At 49.2% G+C, this 16394-nt stretch overlaps 1 protein-coding gene across 1 annotated transcript in view; it reads left to right on the forward strand.

The window, feature by feature from the left end:
• DNAH9 (dynein axonemal heavy chain 9) overlaps positions 1-16394 on the forward strand; it is a gene marked incomplete at both ends in the record, with an annotated part of 158001 nt that overhangs the window by 31477 nt on the left and 110130 nt on the right. The window contains 10 exon segments of the mRNA XM_080629257.1: positions 1022-1179; positions 1356-1494; positions 2220-2507; positions 3262-3472; positions 5920-6047; positions 6503-6611; positions 7271-7418; positions 8838-9012; positions 13025-13198; positions 13909-14116. Of these exon segments, the coding sequence (XP_080485383.1) occupies positions 1022-1179; positions 1356-1494; positions 2220-2507; positions 3262-3472; positions 5920-6047; positions 6503-6611; positions 7271-7418; positions 8838-9012; positions 13025-13198; positions 13909-14116 (1738 nt within the window).

Raw genomic sequence — 16394 nt, forward strand, 5'->3', positions numbered from 1 at the left:
GCTATTAGGAGTTGTAACCATGGTGATGTTTAATTGGCTGTCTTAGTCATGCAGCTAATGTCGATATAGTTCCTTCCAGAGAAAGAATCGATTAATTGCTTAACTTTAAGATGGCAAAGAGCAGTAGGGTTAGAGGAGTGAAAAGAGAATTTCTCCCTCACTGAAGTGCTGTAATCTGGCTTTAATAAACTTGCTCTCCTTGGAAGAAGGGGGTTTTTGTCTTTTGCAATCAGGCAGATACAAAAGACAATACATTAGTGAGTGGAGGTGTCAGGGGAGGTCTTACAGCTTCTTCGTTGTGGGTTTGCTTTTAAATTAAGCATCTGATGTCCCCAAGTCTTTGAAAGCAATATCAAGTGATCAGTTTACAATTGAGCTGAGGCCAAGCTTAAGGGAAATACTGCTCCTTTTCTGGGCGCAGTCAAGGTCCAGAGCAGGCACAGGAGGGGTTTGGGTTGTCATGAAGAGCAGTGGTGTGCGGGGAGAGTGAAGATGGGTGAAGGGAGTCAGGGACCTGCATTGTGTCATTGGGGTTGCATTTGGGTGCTGGCTGCGTTGTGGATGTTTGGCCAGTCCCGAGTCTCATCTCAGGCGTCCGGCCTCCTGCTGGGTTGGGAAGTTCAGAGATGATTCAGCTTTTGGTGGTGGTGGTGTTGTGAGATGTGCTGAGAAGTGTCCCACAGGTGATGTCAACAGGCAAGGTAAGATGTGGGCAGTTTTGTAGGCACTTACTTCACCTGAGCTGCTCTTCCTTAGCCACGTCCATCGTTGTCTTCTCAGCCAATGATGTAAATTCTTGCAACTCCTTTGCTCTTTGGCCAGTCTCTCCAGCATTCTTTTCTGCTTTGTCAAAGTCTGATTGTGATGGGGGATTGATGCTGCTCCAAGCAATGTACAAAGCTTGATATGGTCACTAAAAAGCCAAAGCAAAGCAGGGAGCAAATATGGAGCCAAGTGTAAGGAAAGCAGCACTGTTGTCTGCTTCATAACACCAATACTGTAACACTGTCTTGGTTCCTAGGTGAAGTGTGTGCAGGATGCAATAAGGGAAAAGAGGAAATCCTTCAATTTTCTGGGAGAGGACATTAACTTAGTTCCCTCAGTGGGCATTTTCATCACCATGAACCCTGGCTATGCAGGACGAACTGAGCTACCTGAGAACTTAAAAGCTCTTTTCAGGTGAGTCCAGGTCAAGGTTTGTCACCTGTATTTATAACAATGGCAGAAATTGTCTTCTGGAACATGCAGGCTTGACTTCATTTCCTTGGGGAATTCACTTGTATTGGGGATTTGCAGATGGTTTCAGCCCTGTGCAACCGCTGGGCTCTGCAGTCTTTTCTTGCCCATCTCTTTAGGCCCTGTGCAATGGTTGTGCCAGACTTTGAGCTGATCTGTGAGATCATGTTGGTGGCTGAGGGATTCATCGAGGCCCGGGCACTGGCCAGGAAGTTCATCACCCTGTACCAGCTCTGCAGAGAGCTCCTGTCCAAGCAGGTGAGCCCCTTCTGTGGCTGGATGGTGCAATGAATCTGTTGATCTCCAAAATCAGCAGGAACGTGGCACTCTGCCACTCATCTCCATGGCGAAAGCTTCACAACTGCTGTTGAACTATTGCAGCAGCTTCTCGCAGAGGAGAAAGTTTGTGATCATCAGAGCCATGACATTGTTGAACTGCTTTACTTTAAAGAATCTGCCAGGACAAAAGCATTTGGCCAGCAGCCTTAATGGGAGAGATTTTCCAATGGGCTCAAATGACACCATGTTTGGAGTAGTATCCAGTGACCCTTTGCTTTCCAGTCTCTTGCTTCCTATTGATTCTCTTTCCTGTAAGGAGTTTATGATGTCCATTCCATCTGTGAGGGAGTTCCCTGTCGTGTCAGGTAGGGTCCCTTCCAATGCAAAGCTCTAATTCATAGGATTTTCCCTTGTCACCATTTGCATAGCTCAGAGCTGGGTCCAGGGAAGAGTTGAATCAGAACTCCAGGTGAAAAACCTGATCTTGGCTGTACCAGCGTGAGGCTGGGTGGAAGATGCTTGTCACAGAAGCTTTGTGCTGTGTCTTAGAGGTCTTGGTGGATGCCGTGGTCTCCCACAAGGCAGCTGGTTGTTGAGCTGTGCTCTGGAGGGTCTTAACAGAGCAGAAATACAAAGAGTTGTACTCTCTAAGCACAAACTCATCCCTCCTTTTGTTTTCCTTCTTTGCTTTTTCCCCTGTTCAGGATCACTACGACTGGGGCTTACGTGCAATCAAGTCAGTGCTGGTTGTTGCCGGCTCCCTCAAACGAGGTGACCCAGAGCGACCCGAAGAGCAGGTTCTGATGCGCTCGCTTCGTGACTTCAACATCCCCAAGATTGTGACTGATGACGTGCCGGTGTTCATGGGGCTCATTGGGGACCTTTTCCCTGCTCTGGATGTACCTCGGAAGCGTGACCTGAACTTTGAGTCGTTGGTGAGGCAGGCGGTGCTGGACCTCCGGCTGCAGGCTGAGGACAACTTCATACTCAAAGTAAGGCCAAGTGATCTTCTGCTGTACCGACATCACCATCCATCACTTGGGTTTTCTCAACCATCTTTGCTTTTACAAAGTTCCTGCACAGTGTTCCCCTTGAGGCAGACTTTGAGGGAGGCTGTGGACTCTGGGCTTCTCAGTACAAGAAAGACAAGGAGCTCCTGGAGAGGGTCCAGCGAAGGCCCCAAGGATGATCAGGGATCTGGAGCATCTCTCTTATGAGGAGAGATTACAGGAGCTGGGCCTGGTTAGTCCAGAGAAGAGCAAACTGAGAGGGGAACCTCATCAATGCAGATCAGTATCACAAAGGCAGGTGCCATGAGGATGGTGCCAGACTCTTCAGTGGTGTCCAGTGACAAGACAAGGAGGAATGATCATAAACTAAAACACAAGTTTCACCTCAACATGAGGAAGAACTTCTTTCCATTGAGGGTGGCAGAGCCCTGGAACAGGCTGCCAAGGGGTGTTGTAGAGTCTCCCTCTCTGGAGGCATCCAAAGGGGCAAACTCTTGTAGACTTAGGGAAGTGTGGCCCCTGGAAAGCAGAGCCTCATCAGCTGTTGGCCATCAGATGTGAATAGTGCTGGAGGGTTTCACCCACTGTGAGTATAGAGTAAGGAGACCAAACTCAGTGTCAAATCCCTTTGTCTGTGGGTCACATCTTTCTAAAGAAGAGCCCCAATGGGAGCAATGTTATAGATCTGGGCTTCAGTTTAGCATCTTTGTCTAAAGCTGGGGGTGTTCTTCCCCAGGTGGTGCAGCTGGAGGAGCTGCTGACGGTCCGTCACTCTGTCTTCGTGGTGGGTAATGCAGGCACGGGCAAGTCTCAGGTGATGAAATCCCTCCACAAGACTTACCAGCTAATGAAGCGACGTCCTGTCTGGACAGACCTCAACCCCAAAGCAGTCACCAATGATGAGCTTTTTGGAATCATTAACCCAGCAACCAGAGAATGGAAGGATGGTAAACGGTGTTCCATGAAGGAATCTGTAGATGAAGGATGTTTTCATGACCTTCCTGAGCAGCAGCAGGATGACTGGTTCTTGGTGTGCAAGGGAGGTCCAGGCACTCATAGCCTTGTGAGAGTTTGTTGTTGAAAGGATACACAGGATGTTTTAGCATCATCAAATGGGAAGTATAGCATAAATCTGCTTTATTTGGGTTTAAACAAAAAGGGGACATTTAGGTTGCATATAAGGCAGAAGCTCTTCCCTGTGAGGGTGCTGAGGCGCTGGCACAGGGTGCCCAGAGAAGCTGTGGCTGCCCCATCCCTGGCAGTGTTCAAGGCCAGGTTGGACATAGGGGCTTGGAGCAAGCTGCTCCAGTGGAAGGTGTTCCTGCCCGTGGCAGGGGTTGGAACTGGGTGAGCTTTAAGGTCCCTTCCAGCCCAAACCAGCCTGGGATTTGGTGATTCTATCTTGTCGCCATAATAATTACTGTGTCCATTAATATCAGCACTTACCAGTTCCTGAATGCACAGGCAGTTTTTGGGGGTTGGCTGCATTGGTGATGGAAGAAAGTTCCCTTTTGCCCTATGGCGTGCACTGGGGCCCCCCAGAATATGCCATCCCCAAGTTTCCATACCTGGTAGCACACCTGCAGAAGTGGTGTTTTTCCAATTACTGTTGCTGCCCAATCTCTAGCACACCAGCATTTGCCAGTCTGTTGATCCTGATTGCTCCTGAGGAAAATCAGATGAGCATTAAAAACCTGCTGAAAGATTACAGAAATCTGGAGTGGAAATGCTCAGTTGTGACTAATGGGTAAAGGCAGCTTCGATTTCTGTGTGCGGCTGCTTTGGTGGTGTGGGAGGTAAGGGAAGATGTTGCCATAAATCATCCTTGGCCAGAAGCCTACCAGGAGATGAGCTGCCACCCACCAACCCTGGCCCCCGCTGGAGACCTCTCCTGACCTCCTACTTTGCTCCAGTGCCAGGGTTAATGTCTTTTTAATTGTAATTAGGGACTCTAAATCAAAGTGACAAGCGGGAGGTGGGGATAGAGCCTGAGCTCTGCGCAGTGGCTGCAGGTCAGGGCTGCTGGTGGGACTGAGCAGCAGGAGGGACATCCTACAAGAGGCTGTCCAGTGGTTTCTAGCCAAAACGTTCAAGGGAGTTTATGGAGCTCCAGGCTGAGGGTCTCAAGGCAGATATTTTCTGCACGAACCATTCCTAAATAAGTTGTTTCTTGTTGTCAAAGATCAGCAAGGCAATCGTTACCCCAGCCTAATGGGAGGTGATGTGTCCCTTCCTGGATCAGCCCCTTCTTTTCATCCTCTTTCATCCTGTCACTCCTTTCATTATCAGCATTTGAAAGGGTTATACAGGTTAGGTGGTAAAAGGTCCCACAAGGGAATCCTGAACGTGTTCTTTGTGGAACCAAGCTCTTCTTTTAAATCCCAAGATCGCTCTGTGGTGTGGATGCACACAGTTTTCTCTCTGCTGCTGCTGTGGTGTATATGAGGCAACCATTGATGCTCTGAGCCAGCAGCTATTTCTGATACTAATGATGCTGGAGCAGCTTCCAAGGCATGTGTCCAACGTGTCAGGAGCTGAATCAAGGCAGAGCCAGTGAAATGTGATAGGGTTTTTTGACCCCTCTCTGAATGGGATACCTGTTTCAGATGAGCTCTTCTGCATTTGTTGTGCTTGGTCTTAAGTCGTAGAATGCCAGTAGCTGTTGCTGACCTGGATCCCAAAGAAACAGCTTGTCCTGGTGTGTTTGTCACAATTCACCAAAAGAAGCTTTTTTTGTAATGTTCGCCTGTTGTTTTGTCATGAGGAGCAGCATCTCCCCAGGTATTCACAGGGAGAGGAGAGCGATAGTTTCGTGGAGTTTGCATTTGCTCTGCAGTGCTGCTGCTCTATTCCCAGCCTTCCTGCTCTTCTTAACATCCATTATTTACTCCCCTTGAGACACTGTATCCTCTCAGTCTCCTTGATTTTACTGACAGTTTGTTCTGTCATTCAGTGTCATCCTGTGCTTGTTCTCCCCTCAATCTCTCTAAAGCCATGGCCCAGCGTTTAATGCATCTTGATTTCGCTGATATCCTTTCAGCTGCAGAAAAACACGTAGAGGAATTTCCAAGGCATATTCAGATGGTTTTCTCTGTAGTGTGTAATTCATGCCTCCTTTTGCCTCTGAGTACCTGCTCTTCACTTTTGTCATCCCTGATGATTCTCAGTGAGAATGAAGCTGTTACATAGCCCTGTGGTCATTTTTAGTGGTCGTAACTGATAATGCCGACCAGACCCGGACTGTGAGACAGTAATAGATAGGTACTGATGTAAAGAGTTTTGAATGCTTAAGAGGAAAACGTTAATTAGGATAATTTTTAGTAACCTGGTAGAGAAAACTGTTGGAGAGGTGGCAACTTCAGTGTTCATCAGCATATTCCTGTCCCACTCCCAGGACTGTTTTCATCCATCATGCGAGAGCTGGCCAACATCACACATGATGGTCCCAAGTGGATGGTACTAGATGGAGATATTGATCCGATGTGGATTGAATCTCTTAATACTGTGATGGATGATAATAAGGTAATGAAGATAAGTCAAAGAGGGGATATTCCTTGATTGTGTGTTGTGATTCAGCCTGGGAGAAATGCAGATGCTGCAATAACACCCCCTAAAATAATGTGGTTGTGTTTCTTCAGATAGAACAAACAATAGTGCATAAAGAAAATGGTACATGAAGGAAATAGCTCAAAGTATGTTTCCATTGGAATTCTCCTTTCCTGGGGAGTCGGGCTTATGAGTGACCACAAATCCTGCTCATAACTTTAGGCCCTTTAAAAACAGAGCAGGGTCATAATCCAACACCTTTCTTCCCCACCCTGAGGGAGTGTTGTTTGTCATGGAAGAGAGAAGGATTGTTCTGTTTGTTAGAAACCACCTGCTGACAGCAACCAAACTTTTGAGTGTGAAGTGCTGAATGCTTTTCGTTCCTGTTCTTGGAGGAGGAGTTAGTCTGTCTGTCTGTCTGCCACGTGCAGGTGCTGACCCTGGCAAGCAATGAGAGAATCCCTCTGAACCCAACGATGAGGCTGGTCTTTGAGATCAGCCACCTGCGCACAGCCACTCCAGCCACTGTGTCCAGAGCGGGTGAGTCCTGGCCTGAGCTTCACACTGGGGTTTTGCGTGGACCAAGTAGGATCCAATGCCTTTAACTAGTCTTTTGTTGGCCACCTTGGTCCCTCTTGAAAGTTCCCAGGGTAGGTTCTTGCAGCACATAGGCTGAGGATCCTGACCCCAAATCCATGTGGGAAGCTGTCATCATCTTAGAGATCTGTCCAGAGCTCTCTGACTGTTGATGAGTGACCATGGCTTCAGCGTTGCCACAAGAGTGGTTCTGTTGTGCAAAGCCCTGTATAGACTTGATGAGGAGAGGGACAGTCTCTATCCCGAAAAGCTCCTGATATTCTGGAGAAGTACATGAAGTATGGGAAAGGGAATGAAGATGTCCCCTAATTGTACATATGGGGAGATGAGGCCCAGAGCAGTAACATGACTAAGGCAAGACCATGTCCTGGATTTGGGGTAGGGTCAAGGAAGGTGTCCTAGTTTCCTGAGTTAAGTCTCTTCACTGTTAATGTTTCTGCTTGGGGTGGGGTGGGGTGTGGGGTGGGGTGTAGGTATTTGGACACCAAGGCATATTTGGTGGAGTTTTACTAGTGTGAAAGTAGCTGAGAAATTCTGCTGCAGAAAAGGAGCAATTGCTTCTCTGTCCTTACTGTATGTTCTCTCTTACCATGGGCCTAAAGGCATCCTGTACATCAACCCATCAGACCTGGGCTGGAATCCCCCAGTGAGCAGCTGGATTGACAGGAGGGAGATCCAGTCTGAGAGAGCCAACCTGACCATTCTGTTTGATAAATACCTGCCAACTTGTCTGGACACCCTCAGGACAAGGTACCATTGAGGGCTAGCTCTGCTGGCAAGGGCAAGGGGGCACAGCTGTGCTGTGCTCCACATAGCATGAATGCCTGGTTTCCTCCTTGCCCCTGAGAGCCCTGAGCATCACTGGTTTAAGCTCAGAGAAACAACGAGTCCTGGTGCTCCTTAGCTTGAGTTGGCTTCATAGTGGTGCCCACACAGAAGTTGTTCTTGCTTATCATTGTGTGAAACAGCTCTCCTATGAGGAGGACTGGCCAAAGTAGAGTCCCAACAAACTGCAAGAAGGGATCTTCTACTATCCTCTGCTTGCTTCCCATAGTTGTACCTTCATTTAAAACCCCCCATAGAATCATAGAATAGTGAGGATTGGAAAGGACCTTAAGATCATCCAGTTGCAACCCCCCTGCCATGGGTAGGGACACCACACGCTAAACCATGTCACCCAAGGCTCTGTCCAACCTGGCCTTGAATGCTGCCAGGGACAGGGCATTCACAGCTTCCTTGGGCAACCCATTCCAGTGCCTCACCACCCTCACAGAGAAGAACTTCTGCCTTAGGTCTAACCTAAACTTCCCCTGTTTCAGTTTAAACCCATTCCTGCTTGTCCTGTTGCTCCACTCCATGATGAAGAGTCTGTCCCCAGCATCCTTGTAGCCCCCTTCAGATACTGGAAGCTGCTCTGAGGTCTCCACGCAGCTTCTCTTCTCCAGGCTGAACAGCCCCAACTTTCTCAGCCTGTCTCCATACAGGAGGTGCAGTTGAGCATGGGAGTTTTCAGCCACAATGAGAATGTGTCAGAAGGAGCTGCATTAGTGATAGCAGTGGTCTTTTGAAGTAGGAGCCGCTCTCTGAGTGACCAAGCTGGTTATAGCTGTTGGCAGCAGAGTCCATGAGACATTTCCCACTCCATTTGCTAACCGTTGTGGCAGCCGGTGACATGCTCAGGATTAGCTGCAGGCAGCCCCGAGCAGGGTGTTTTGGTAGCTCGCTTAATTCAGAAATTGTAGAAGCAACCTTTCCAATAGCTGTCATTACTTTATGGGGGACTTGAGTGCTGCTGCAGTATTAGTTTGGAATTCTGTAAGTGGAGCTTAAATGAATGTAAAATGGCAAGATGAAAGGTTTTATTTGATGACTCCTCTATTTGACCGCGTTTGAAGTGCTCGTGTGCGCAGGAAATCACAGCCTTTAGCTTCCATTTTACTTCTTTCAAGAGGATCAAAGTTTTAAAATGCTTCAAACTTCTGATTACTGTTATTACTTGTGTATGTGCCGGGGCCAGCGGGTCTGCGGGAGAGGAGGGCTGTTCTCTCTCCTGCTGTACCAGGGAGCAAGACACGCACTGCTGACAAGTAAAGTGCTTTGAAAAAGTGTTTCCAGCCTTGCCTGCCTGGATTCTGAATAACTGTGATGCTGGACATTGCCATCCCTTAGGTTTAAGAAGATTATTCCCATTCCTGAGCAGAGTATGGTTCAGATGTTGTGCTACCTCCTGGAATGCCTCCTGACAGAGGAAAACACACCTCCCGACTGTCCCAAAGAGCTCTATGAACTTTACTTTGTCTTTGCTGCTGTCTGGGCTTTTGGTGGATCAATGTTTCAAGACCAGGTAAGAAGGAAAATGCCACTTCAGCATCTTTTATGCAGGCCTTTTACATAGTGCTGTTTTCCTTGGGGTCTCGTGTAGGTGACCATAAGTTAGAAACCTGAATGCAACAGCTCCTTTTTGTGAAAGACCTCAGAGGAGAAGGGCTGAGGGGTCAAGAGATAAAGGCAGAGGTATGTTTGATTATCATAGAATTCCAGGCTGGTTTGGGCTGGAAAGGACCTTAAGATCATCCAGTTCCAGCACCCCGCCATGGGCAGGGACATCTTCCACCAGACCAGGTTGCTCTGAGCTCCGTTCTGCCTGGCCTTGAACACTGCCAGGGATGGGGCAGCCACAGCTTCTCTGGGCACCCTGGGCCAGCGCCTCAGCACCCTCACAGGGAAGAGCTTCTGCCTTACATCTAACCTGAACTTCCCCTGTTTCAGTTTGAACCCATCACCCCTTGTCCTATCGCTCCAGTCCCTGATGAAGAGTCCCCTTCTCCAGCTTCCTGTAATCCCCTTCAGACACTGGAAGCTGCTCTGAGGTCTCCATGCAGCTTCTCTTCTCCAGGCTGAACAGCCCCAGCTTTCTCAGCCTGTCTTTGTATGGAGTTGCTCCAGCCCCTTATCATCTGTGTGGTGCAGGTTAATTTATAGAGGCCTGTGGAAGTGCCTAATGGGATCACATTAAGACCGACTTATCAGATGGATATATCAATGGAGCAGTCTTCCATCCCTCTGACTGCGCAGGTAGATGTTGAGCCACAAAACCAGTCAGTGCTTTGTCATAGGTTGAGGTTGGTGGCTGTTGGTGGCAGCTTGAACTCCCTCTGGCAGCCTGCTGTTGGGTGTTGGTGGCATGAGCTCCTGGGCTCAGTCAAGCTCGTGGTGGATGGATGCCCACACCCAGGACTGTAGTGCTGCAGGGCACAATCTAGAGAGCAAGATCTTCTTCGACCAGGAGGATTAATTAGGCTGTGGTTCAGTAGTGGCATCTCTGATGTTCAAACTACAGTCATGTCTGAGATGCAGAGGAAGACAGGGCACTACTCTCCATGCTGCTTCCCACAGTGCATCTATCCTGTGGATTTATTGCTGCTGTCAGGCTCTGAATCCACCAGTTTGCATTAGACAGGGGCGGAGGGGGGGTGATCTCTTGCATTGTGATGTTGTTAGAAGACAGTTTTCTCAAGGTCAGCATTTGGTACTGAACATTTTCAGCCCCTTTTCAGGTCCTTGCCCTTAAAACATGGGAGAAGCACAGACATCTCCAGCCAGGCTGAAGCACAGCTGCTTGGTGGGAGCTGTAGCATGTGAACAGCAGCGACCTTGGGAAGGATATTCTCCAGACTTGCCTGGGAAAAGCGGAGTCAGAGCTGTTTAAGAGCACATGGAGCATGTGAAGACCCAGGTTTTGAGTACCAGGTTTTCAGGGAGTAGCACAGGGCAGTATGAGTAGCTGCAAAGTCTGCAGGTTGAAATACCTGCAGCATCTTCTGGAGCTGCTCACATGTTCTGCCCAGTCCCTGCTGGGAACCTGTTGGGTGGTTGCATCTCCTGGTCAGAGAATACCTTGTCCCCAGGTTTAAAGTGTGTAATCCTGACATGTGGGTCTGCTGTGTGACAGGACACTGCTGTTGAGGGCTCAGAGATCCTTATCTGCTCTCTAGGAGGCTTGTGTCAAGCTCTGTGTTGTCTGGAAGTGTGTGGGCCTCTATGGACCTGACACCAGAGATCCTGTCCCAGCTCAGGTGGAGGCACTGCCCTTCTCAGGGGCTGCTCAAGTGCTCACTGGGTCTCTGTGTTTTTGCATGTGCCTCAGAGCACCAGCAGCATGTGCTGGACTCCACGTGTGCTTCAAGGTAAGGAGTAGATGTTTTGGGAAGTGATAACAACACAGGTCAAGCTCAGCCATCCTGCCTGATGGCTGTTGAATGACCAGTGTAAGATCAGCTTTCTTGGTCCCTGTGGAAGCCTTAACCCTGCATTTCCTCTGTGCCAGCTGGGAAAGCTCAGCCTTAGTGTCGTCAGTGCAGGGTGACATAAAGGCAACACAGCAAAGCCTGGGGAGCACTGCTTGGCCTTGCTTCAGCAGTACAAGCTGCTGTCTCATTGTAGGAGCTCACAGCTCCTTCAGCAAGTTGGCTGGAGCATGGTCATGTGGCAGCTGAGCACTGTGCTCCCTGAGCCACATCAGAGTCAGTCAGAGAGTCACAGAAACAACCAGGTTGGAAAAGACCTTTAAGATCATCAAATCCAACCATTCGCCAGCACTGCCAAGGCCACCACTAAATCCCTGGCACCTCAGGCTCTGCCTGGCTCCCTCGGGAGGAATGGCACGGACACATGTGCCTGGGATTGTGCTGCAGGGGCACAGCATCCCTCTGAGAGCTTTGTCTTGGAGGCTGGACTCTGCGTTGCTGCTTGTGATGCTCTGTAAATGTCAGGAGTGTGAGTGTGAGGATGCAGCAGCCGGAGCAAGGGGAAGCCTGATGAAAAATGATCCAATATAAAATCTGTTTATTGCTCTCCATTGAAGGTGCCCTTCGTGCTGACCTTTTGCTGCCGAAATGTCAGGAGAAACAGTCTGGAAGGCTTCCCGCTACTCTGTGATTGTTGGTGGGGAGTGGGGGCCCCTGGATAAAACCAGATGATAGATTTGCCATTTCCAGCCTCTGAAATTAGCAGAAATCCATATGGGCTTTGTATTAAAGAAGCAGCTTGAGTTCAGCACTGCTCTGGCAATAGAGCTGGGGCTGGAGCAGCTCCACTGAACTACTCGGCTGGGGGGTGTGGGCAGCCCCTCACAATGCAGCTGGAGGCAGTTTGTCTCTGCAGGGGTAAAGGCACCCTTGTGAGAAAGCTTTTAGCAGTGCTGCACGTCCCTCCCCATTGCCGGCTGCTCTGCTGCTGGCACCGAGGAGGTGGAACAACAGAAGGGAGGACAACAGTTATCCTGCTTCTCTGCACAGCACGGGACTGCAAAAGCATGGATGCCAGTAACGTGCTTTCTCAAATCCTCTGGTCTCGTGATGACTGGTGGCCCAGGAGGCTTTACTTGGTTCAGTTCAGCTTCTAATCCAGGTTTCCTGTTGGAGGCTGAGCAGTCTATGGGCAAAGTGCTGGTGGCCTGGGAAAGCACATTGAATGGCCATGGGGAGGAGAGACCTGCAGATGCCCCAGGGACTGTTAGAACAGCACATTCTGTATTTCACAGCCATCTTTCTAACAGCACTTTCCTCCTCTTTCTACCACCCCTTTCTCCCCAGGCAGGAGTCTGTAGTGCCCATTGTCTGCATGGGAAGGTGTTCAGGCTGAGTGACAGGCCCAGTGTCATACAGGAAACCTGAGGCAGGGGACTGAGCACATTTTGTGAGTCCTAACCCAGCATCTAGAGCAAAACTGACCCCCCAGCTCTTGAAAAGTAATCAGGTGCTTCTAAATCTCCATGGATGGGAAGATACAATGGGGACAGACAAGGAAGCGCTGATACGGCAGCGCAGAAACACAAAGGGGCATGGTCCCTCTCTGATGCTTTGGGACACTGTTGTCTCCAATCTGGCTTTTTCTAAACGTTGTGGCCTGAAAAGAGGCCAGAAGACAAAACCTAAGTATTAATAGAGGGCTGTGATTTATGAGGAAAGGCTTTAGTATGCATGCTTTAGCTACCCATGACCACAAATGTAGATGGATGTTGTGTCCTTGTCTGTCAGAAGAAGCAGAATCAATCAAGGGGTCTGTTTAGTCATGGGCACGTATTTCTCCTTTTCAAATTGATCCATCTATCTAATCTCAGACATACCAAGAGTGATCAACACCAAGGATGAATTATTTAGGGGAATAAATAGGAGTGATGAGAAGGAATGAAGAAGATGAAAAATTGGGCTTAATAATAGGAAAAGGGATAAGATCATTATGGAATGGAATGTGTTTAAGGACTAATCCTGCTCTGGTGGCCTGGGGTAGGTAACGTTCTCCAGCACTGATGAATTTCTCCGGATTAGCATATTTTCTCTCTTACTCTCTTGCAGCTCGTGGACCACAGAGTGGAGTTCAGCAAGTGGTGGGTGGCAGAATTCAAGACCATCAAGTTTCCTTCTCAGGGCACAGTTTTTGACTTTTACATCGAGCCAGAAACGAAGAAGTTTGAGCCTTGGTCTAAACTTATTCCCCCATTTGAATTTGATCCAGAAATGCCATTACAGGTACGTGAACCTTGCATGCATTTGGTCTGGGAAGAGTACATATGTTTTAGTATGTGGGCATTTCAGTGAAGTCCCATTCAAGCACTTCATAATAAGGATGGCTTCTTTATGAGGTACAACCAAATTACCCAGCTTTTTCTACAGTGCTTTGACTGTGAAGATACATCCTCCATCCATCTTCCAAATATGAGTAATGTACGTGAGGGGTAGGCTCAAAGCCCCCCAGTGACCCTGGGGCTGGTGTGCCCAGGGTGCAGGATGGGAGGAATTTATCCTTCAGAGAGAAGCAGGGTGTGAGACAGTGTAGTGACAAAGCCCCTGAGACACCATGTCATCATTCTGCATGGCTGAAAATAGAGCTGGTTTTGTGATCTGGACACAAAATGAGCCTTTCTGCAGGTAGTGAATTGTATTTGCCAGCTCTGCTTTTCTTTCCTTTTACAAGTGCCACAGTGAGGAGCTGGCTGCTAGAAATTGTTCCCATTTTAGGAAAACATGTGTTTGTGGGGAGATGCAGGTGCTGCTCCGGCAGCCAGCTCCCAAGGTTCCCTCTGTACAGTTTGACTGTAACAGCTCTCTTCCTGCTGCAGTCTAGAAACTGGGGCCACCTCCCTCATTCCTGGCTCTCCTAATTTGGCTTCTCCCCAGAAGGTGGCTGTGGGGTTGTGGCAGGGATGGGGATGCTCATCTGCTTGTTCTGCCCCTCTCAGGCTTGCCTGGTGCCCACCACTGAGACAGTCCGTGTGCGGTACTTCATGGACCGGCTCCTGGAGCGCCGGCACCCGGTGATGCTGGTGGGCAATGCCGGCACAGGCAAGTCTGTGCTGGTGGGGGACAAGCTGTCCTCACTGGACACGGATGCCTATGTGGTGAAGAAGGTCCCATTTAACTACTACACCACCTCTGCCATGCTGCAAGGTAAGGAGGTGGCTGAGTCACAGGACTTCTGCCAGGTTAGCCTGTAACAGGACTCAGGCAGGTAGAATTCCCGGGGTATCCTTCCCAACACGGGAAGGCCTGTGGGAGAGCTGCTTCTGTTTATGGGCACTGCACTGACACCCACAGACTCTTAAAACCAACTGTGAAACCCTCAGGTCAGCAGACCCCTGGTTGTGTGGAAGGTGATGTTTTTCATTGTGAGGATTTGAGTGCTGAACACCATGACTCCAGCTCAGGGCTGTGCCAAAGGACGTGCTTAAATCTGCTGCTGTTTTGTACAGCATGCAGTACTTGACTTGAGGTGTGTCTTTAAGATGCTTGAATTTAAGCCCATGCTGAATAGGATGGGTTTCTTGGCTGAGATCTAAACTGTCCTCAGGGTGAAATGACAGGAATTGCATCCCAATTACCAGTGAGGATGGTGCTAATGGATATGTGCAGCCTGTAAGCCAGGCCTGCCAGTTCCTGGTGCTGTCTTTGGTTTCCTGCCGCAGCCCATCGTGGTCCTGTGGAGAAAGTCTCCCATCCCCAAGGGCAGAGGACTTGCTGCCTCTGTGGGGCTTAGAGCCCCAGGGATTTGCTGCCCCTGGGGAAGTCCATAAGAACATGGCTGATGAGGATTTGACACATCAGTGAAAGGTGTTTAAGACCAAGATAAGGTCACTTACGTTGTGTGTTCTCTTCAGAGCTGAAAAGAAAGGAGGGAATTACTGAAAAGTGGCTCATTTTGGAATGTTGCGGGTTTTTTTCACTTTGAGTTGACCCAAAGAGAGAGAAAATGATTTGTTACATGTGTTTATTAACCAGGAATAAAACAACCTCTTTTGTTTTAAGTTGAATGAGTCACTGTGAACCAAGGTGCTTCCTTTATGTAGCTTCGTTTGACCCAAGTGTCCTGAAGTCCTTTTACTTCCCCAGCCCCACAGGGGACCACAAAGAAGCTGTGGCTGCCCCATCCCTGGCGGTGTTCAAGGCCAGGTTGGATGGGGCTTGGAGCAAGCTGCTCCAGTGGAAGGTGTTGGAGCTGGATGTCCTGTTTGAGCTTAACATTGCTCTCTGGGGCTGACCCACTTTTAGATAGGTGACAGCCCAGGCTCAGCCCATGATGTGTAACCTGGGGCCATGTTGTGGGGCCACTTTCTGGGGCAGGTTTGAAGGGTTTCTGGTCTTGCTGGTGCCCACCCTCCCAGGCTCTGCTGCCTTTCTCCATCAGCCAATGCGATGGTGCCTGTGCCTCTGCCCACAGTGTGAATGCAGATTATTTGGGTTACATGTCCTTCAAGCAAAAAAGTTGGGTAAAATCTCACCTTTGGGCCAGTCCTGCAGCCCTCATTGAGTGCTGTGATGGTTATAGCCTCCCTTTCCCCCTCCCAGGCACCCCTTCTCTTTCTCTCCTTGTGTGGGATCTCTGAGCTGTCTGTCTGTCCACCCAGCTGCCTGGGTGGTGGAACGTCCCCTCGTTTATCTCCATCAGGGTGGGTGAGTGTGTGCAGATGTTGAGATTGATGCCAGCAGCCCTGGCAGCACGTCCCTGTTTACTCTGGCTGTGAGCGATGGGCTGAGACGGCGACTTTCTTCCTCTGCAGAGGGGAGCAAGTCATCTTGTGTGGGGATGAAGATGTGGCTGTGAGATTTGCATTGGAAAGCATGATTTATACTGCTTGGCCTGGTGCCCTGCTGCTCGTTTTTTAGAGCTAATTTGTCCCTTTCTGTGTGGCTTGTCAGTTGGTTTTTCTCCCCAGCAGCACCTCTTTAAATGTGTAAAACATGGATACCAAGCAGCTTTGCATTTCTTTCTTTTTTTCCTTAAGAAAGCTCCTAATTTCCTAGACAAGGTGGCTGTTGGTGCAGGGATTTGTAAGGTGCAGAGCACGCGCCCTTCACTATAAGCACAGGTATGTGGTTCTCCAGAGCAGCAGGGCGAGTGTACCATACTCTGCCTTCTTTCCAAATGTGGGTTCGTAGAATCATAGAATAGAATCATAGAACAGTCAGGGTTGGAAAGGACCTTAAGATCATCCAGTTCCAACCCCCGTGCTATGGGCAGGGACACCTCACACTAAACGATGCCACCCAAGGCTCTGTCCAACCTGGCTTTGAACACTGCCAGGGATGGAGCATTCACAACTTCCCTGAGCAACCCTTTCCAGTGCCTCACCGCCCTTACAGTAAAGAGCTTCCTCCTTATATCCAATCTAAACTTCCCCTGTTTCACTTTGAACCCATCACCCCTTGTCCTGTCACTACAGTCCCTGAT

Source organism: Psittacula echo, assembly GCF_963264785.1.
Source record: "Psittacula echo genome assembly, chromosome: 14".
NCBI classification, from domain to species: Eukaryota; Metazoa; Chordata; class Aves; order Psittaciformes; family Psittacidae; genus Psittacula; species Psittacula echo.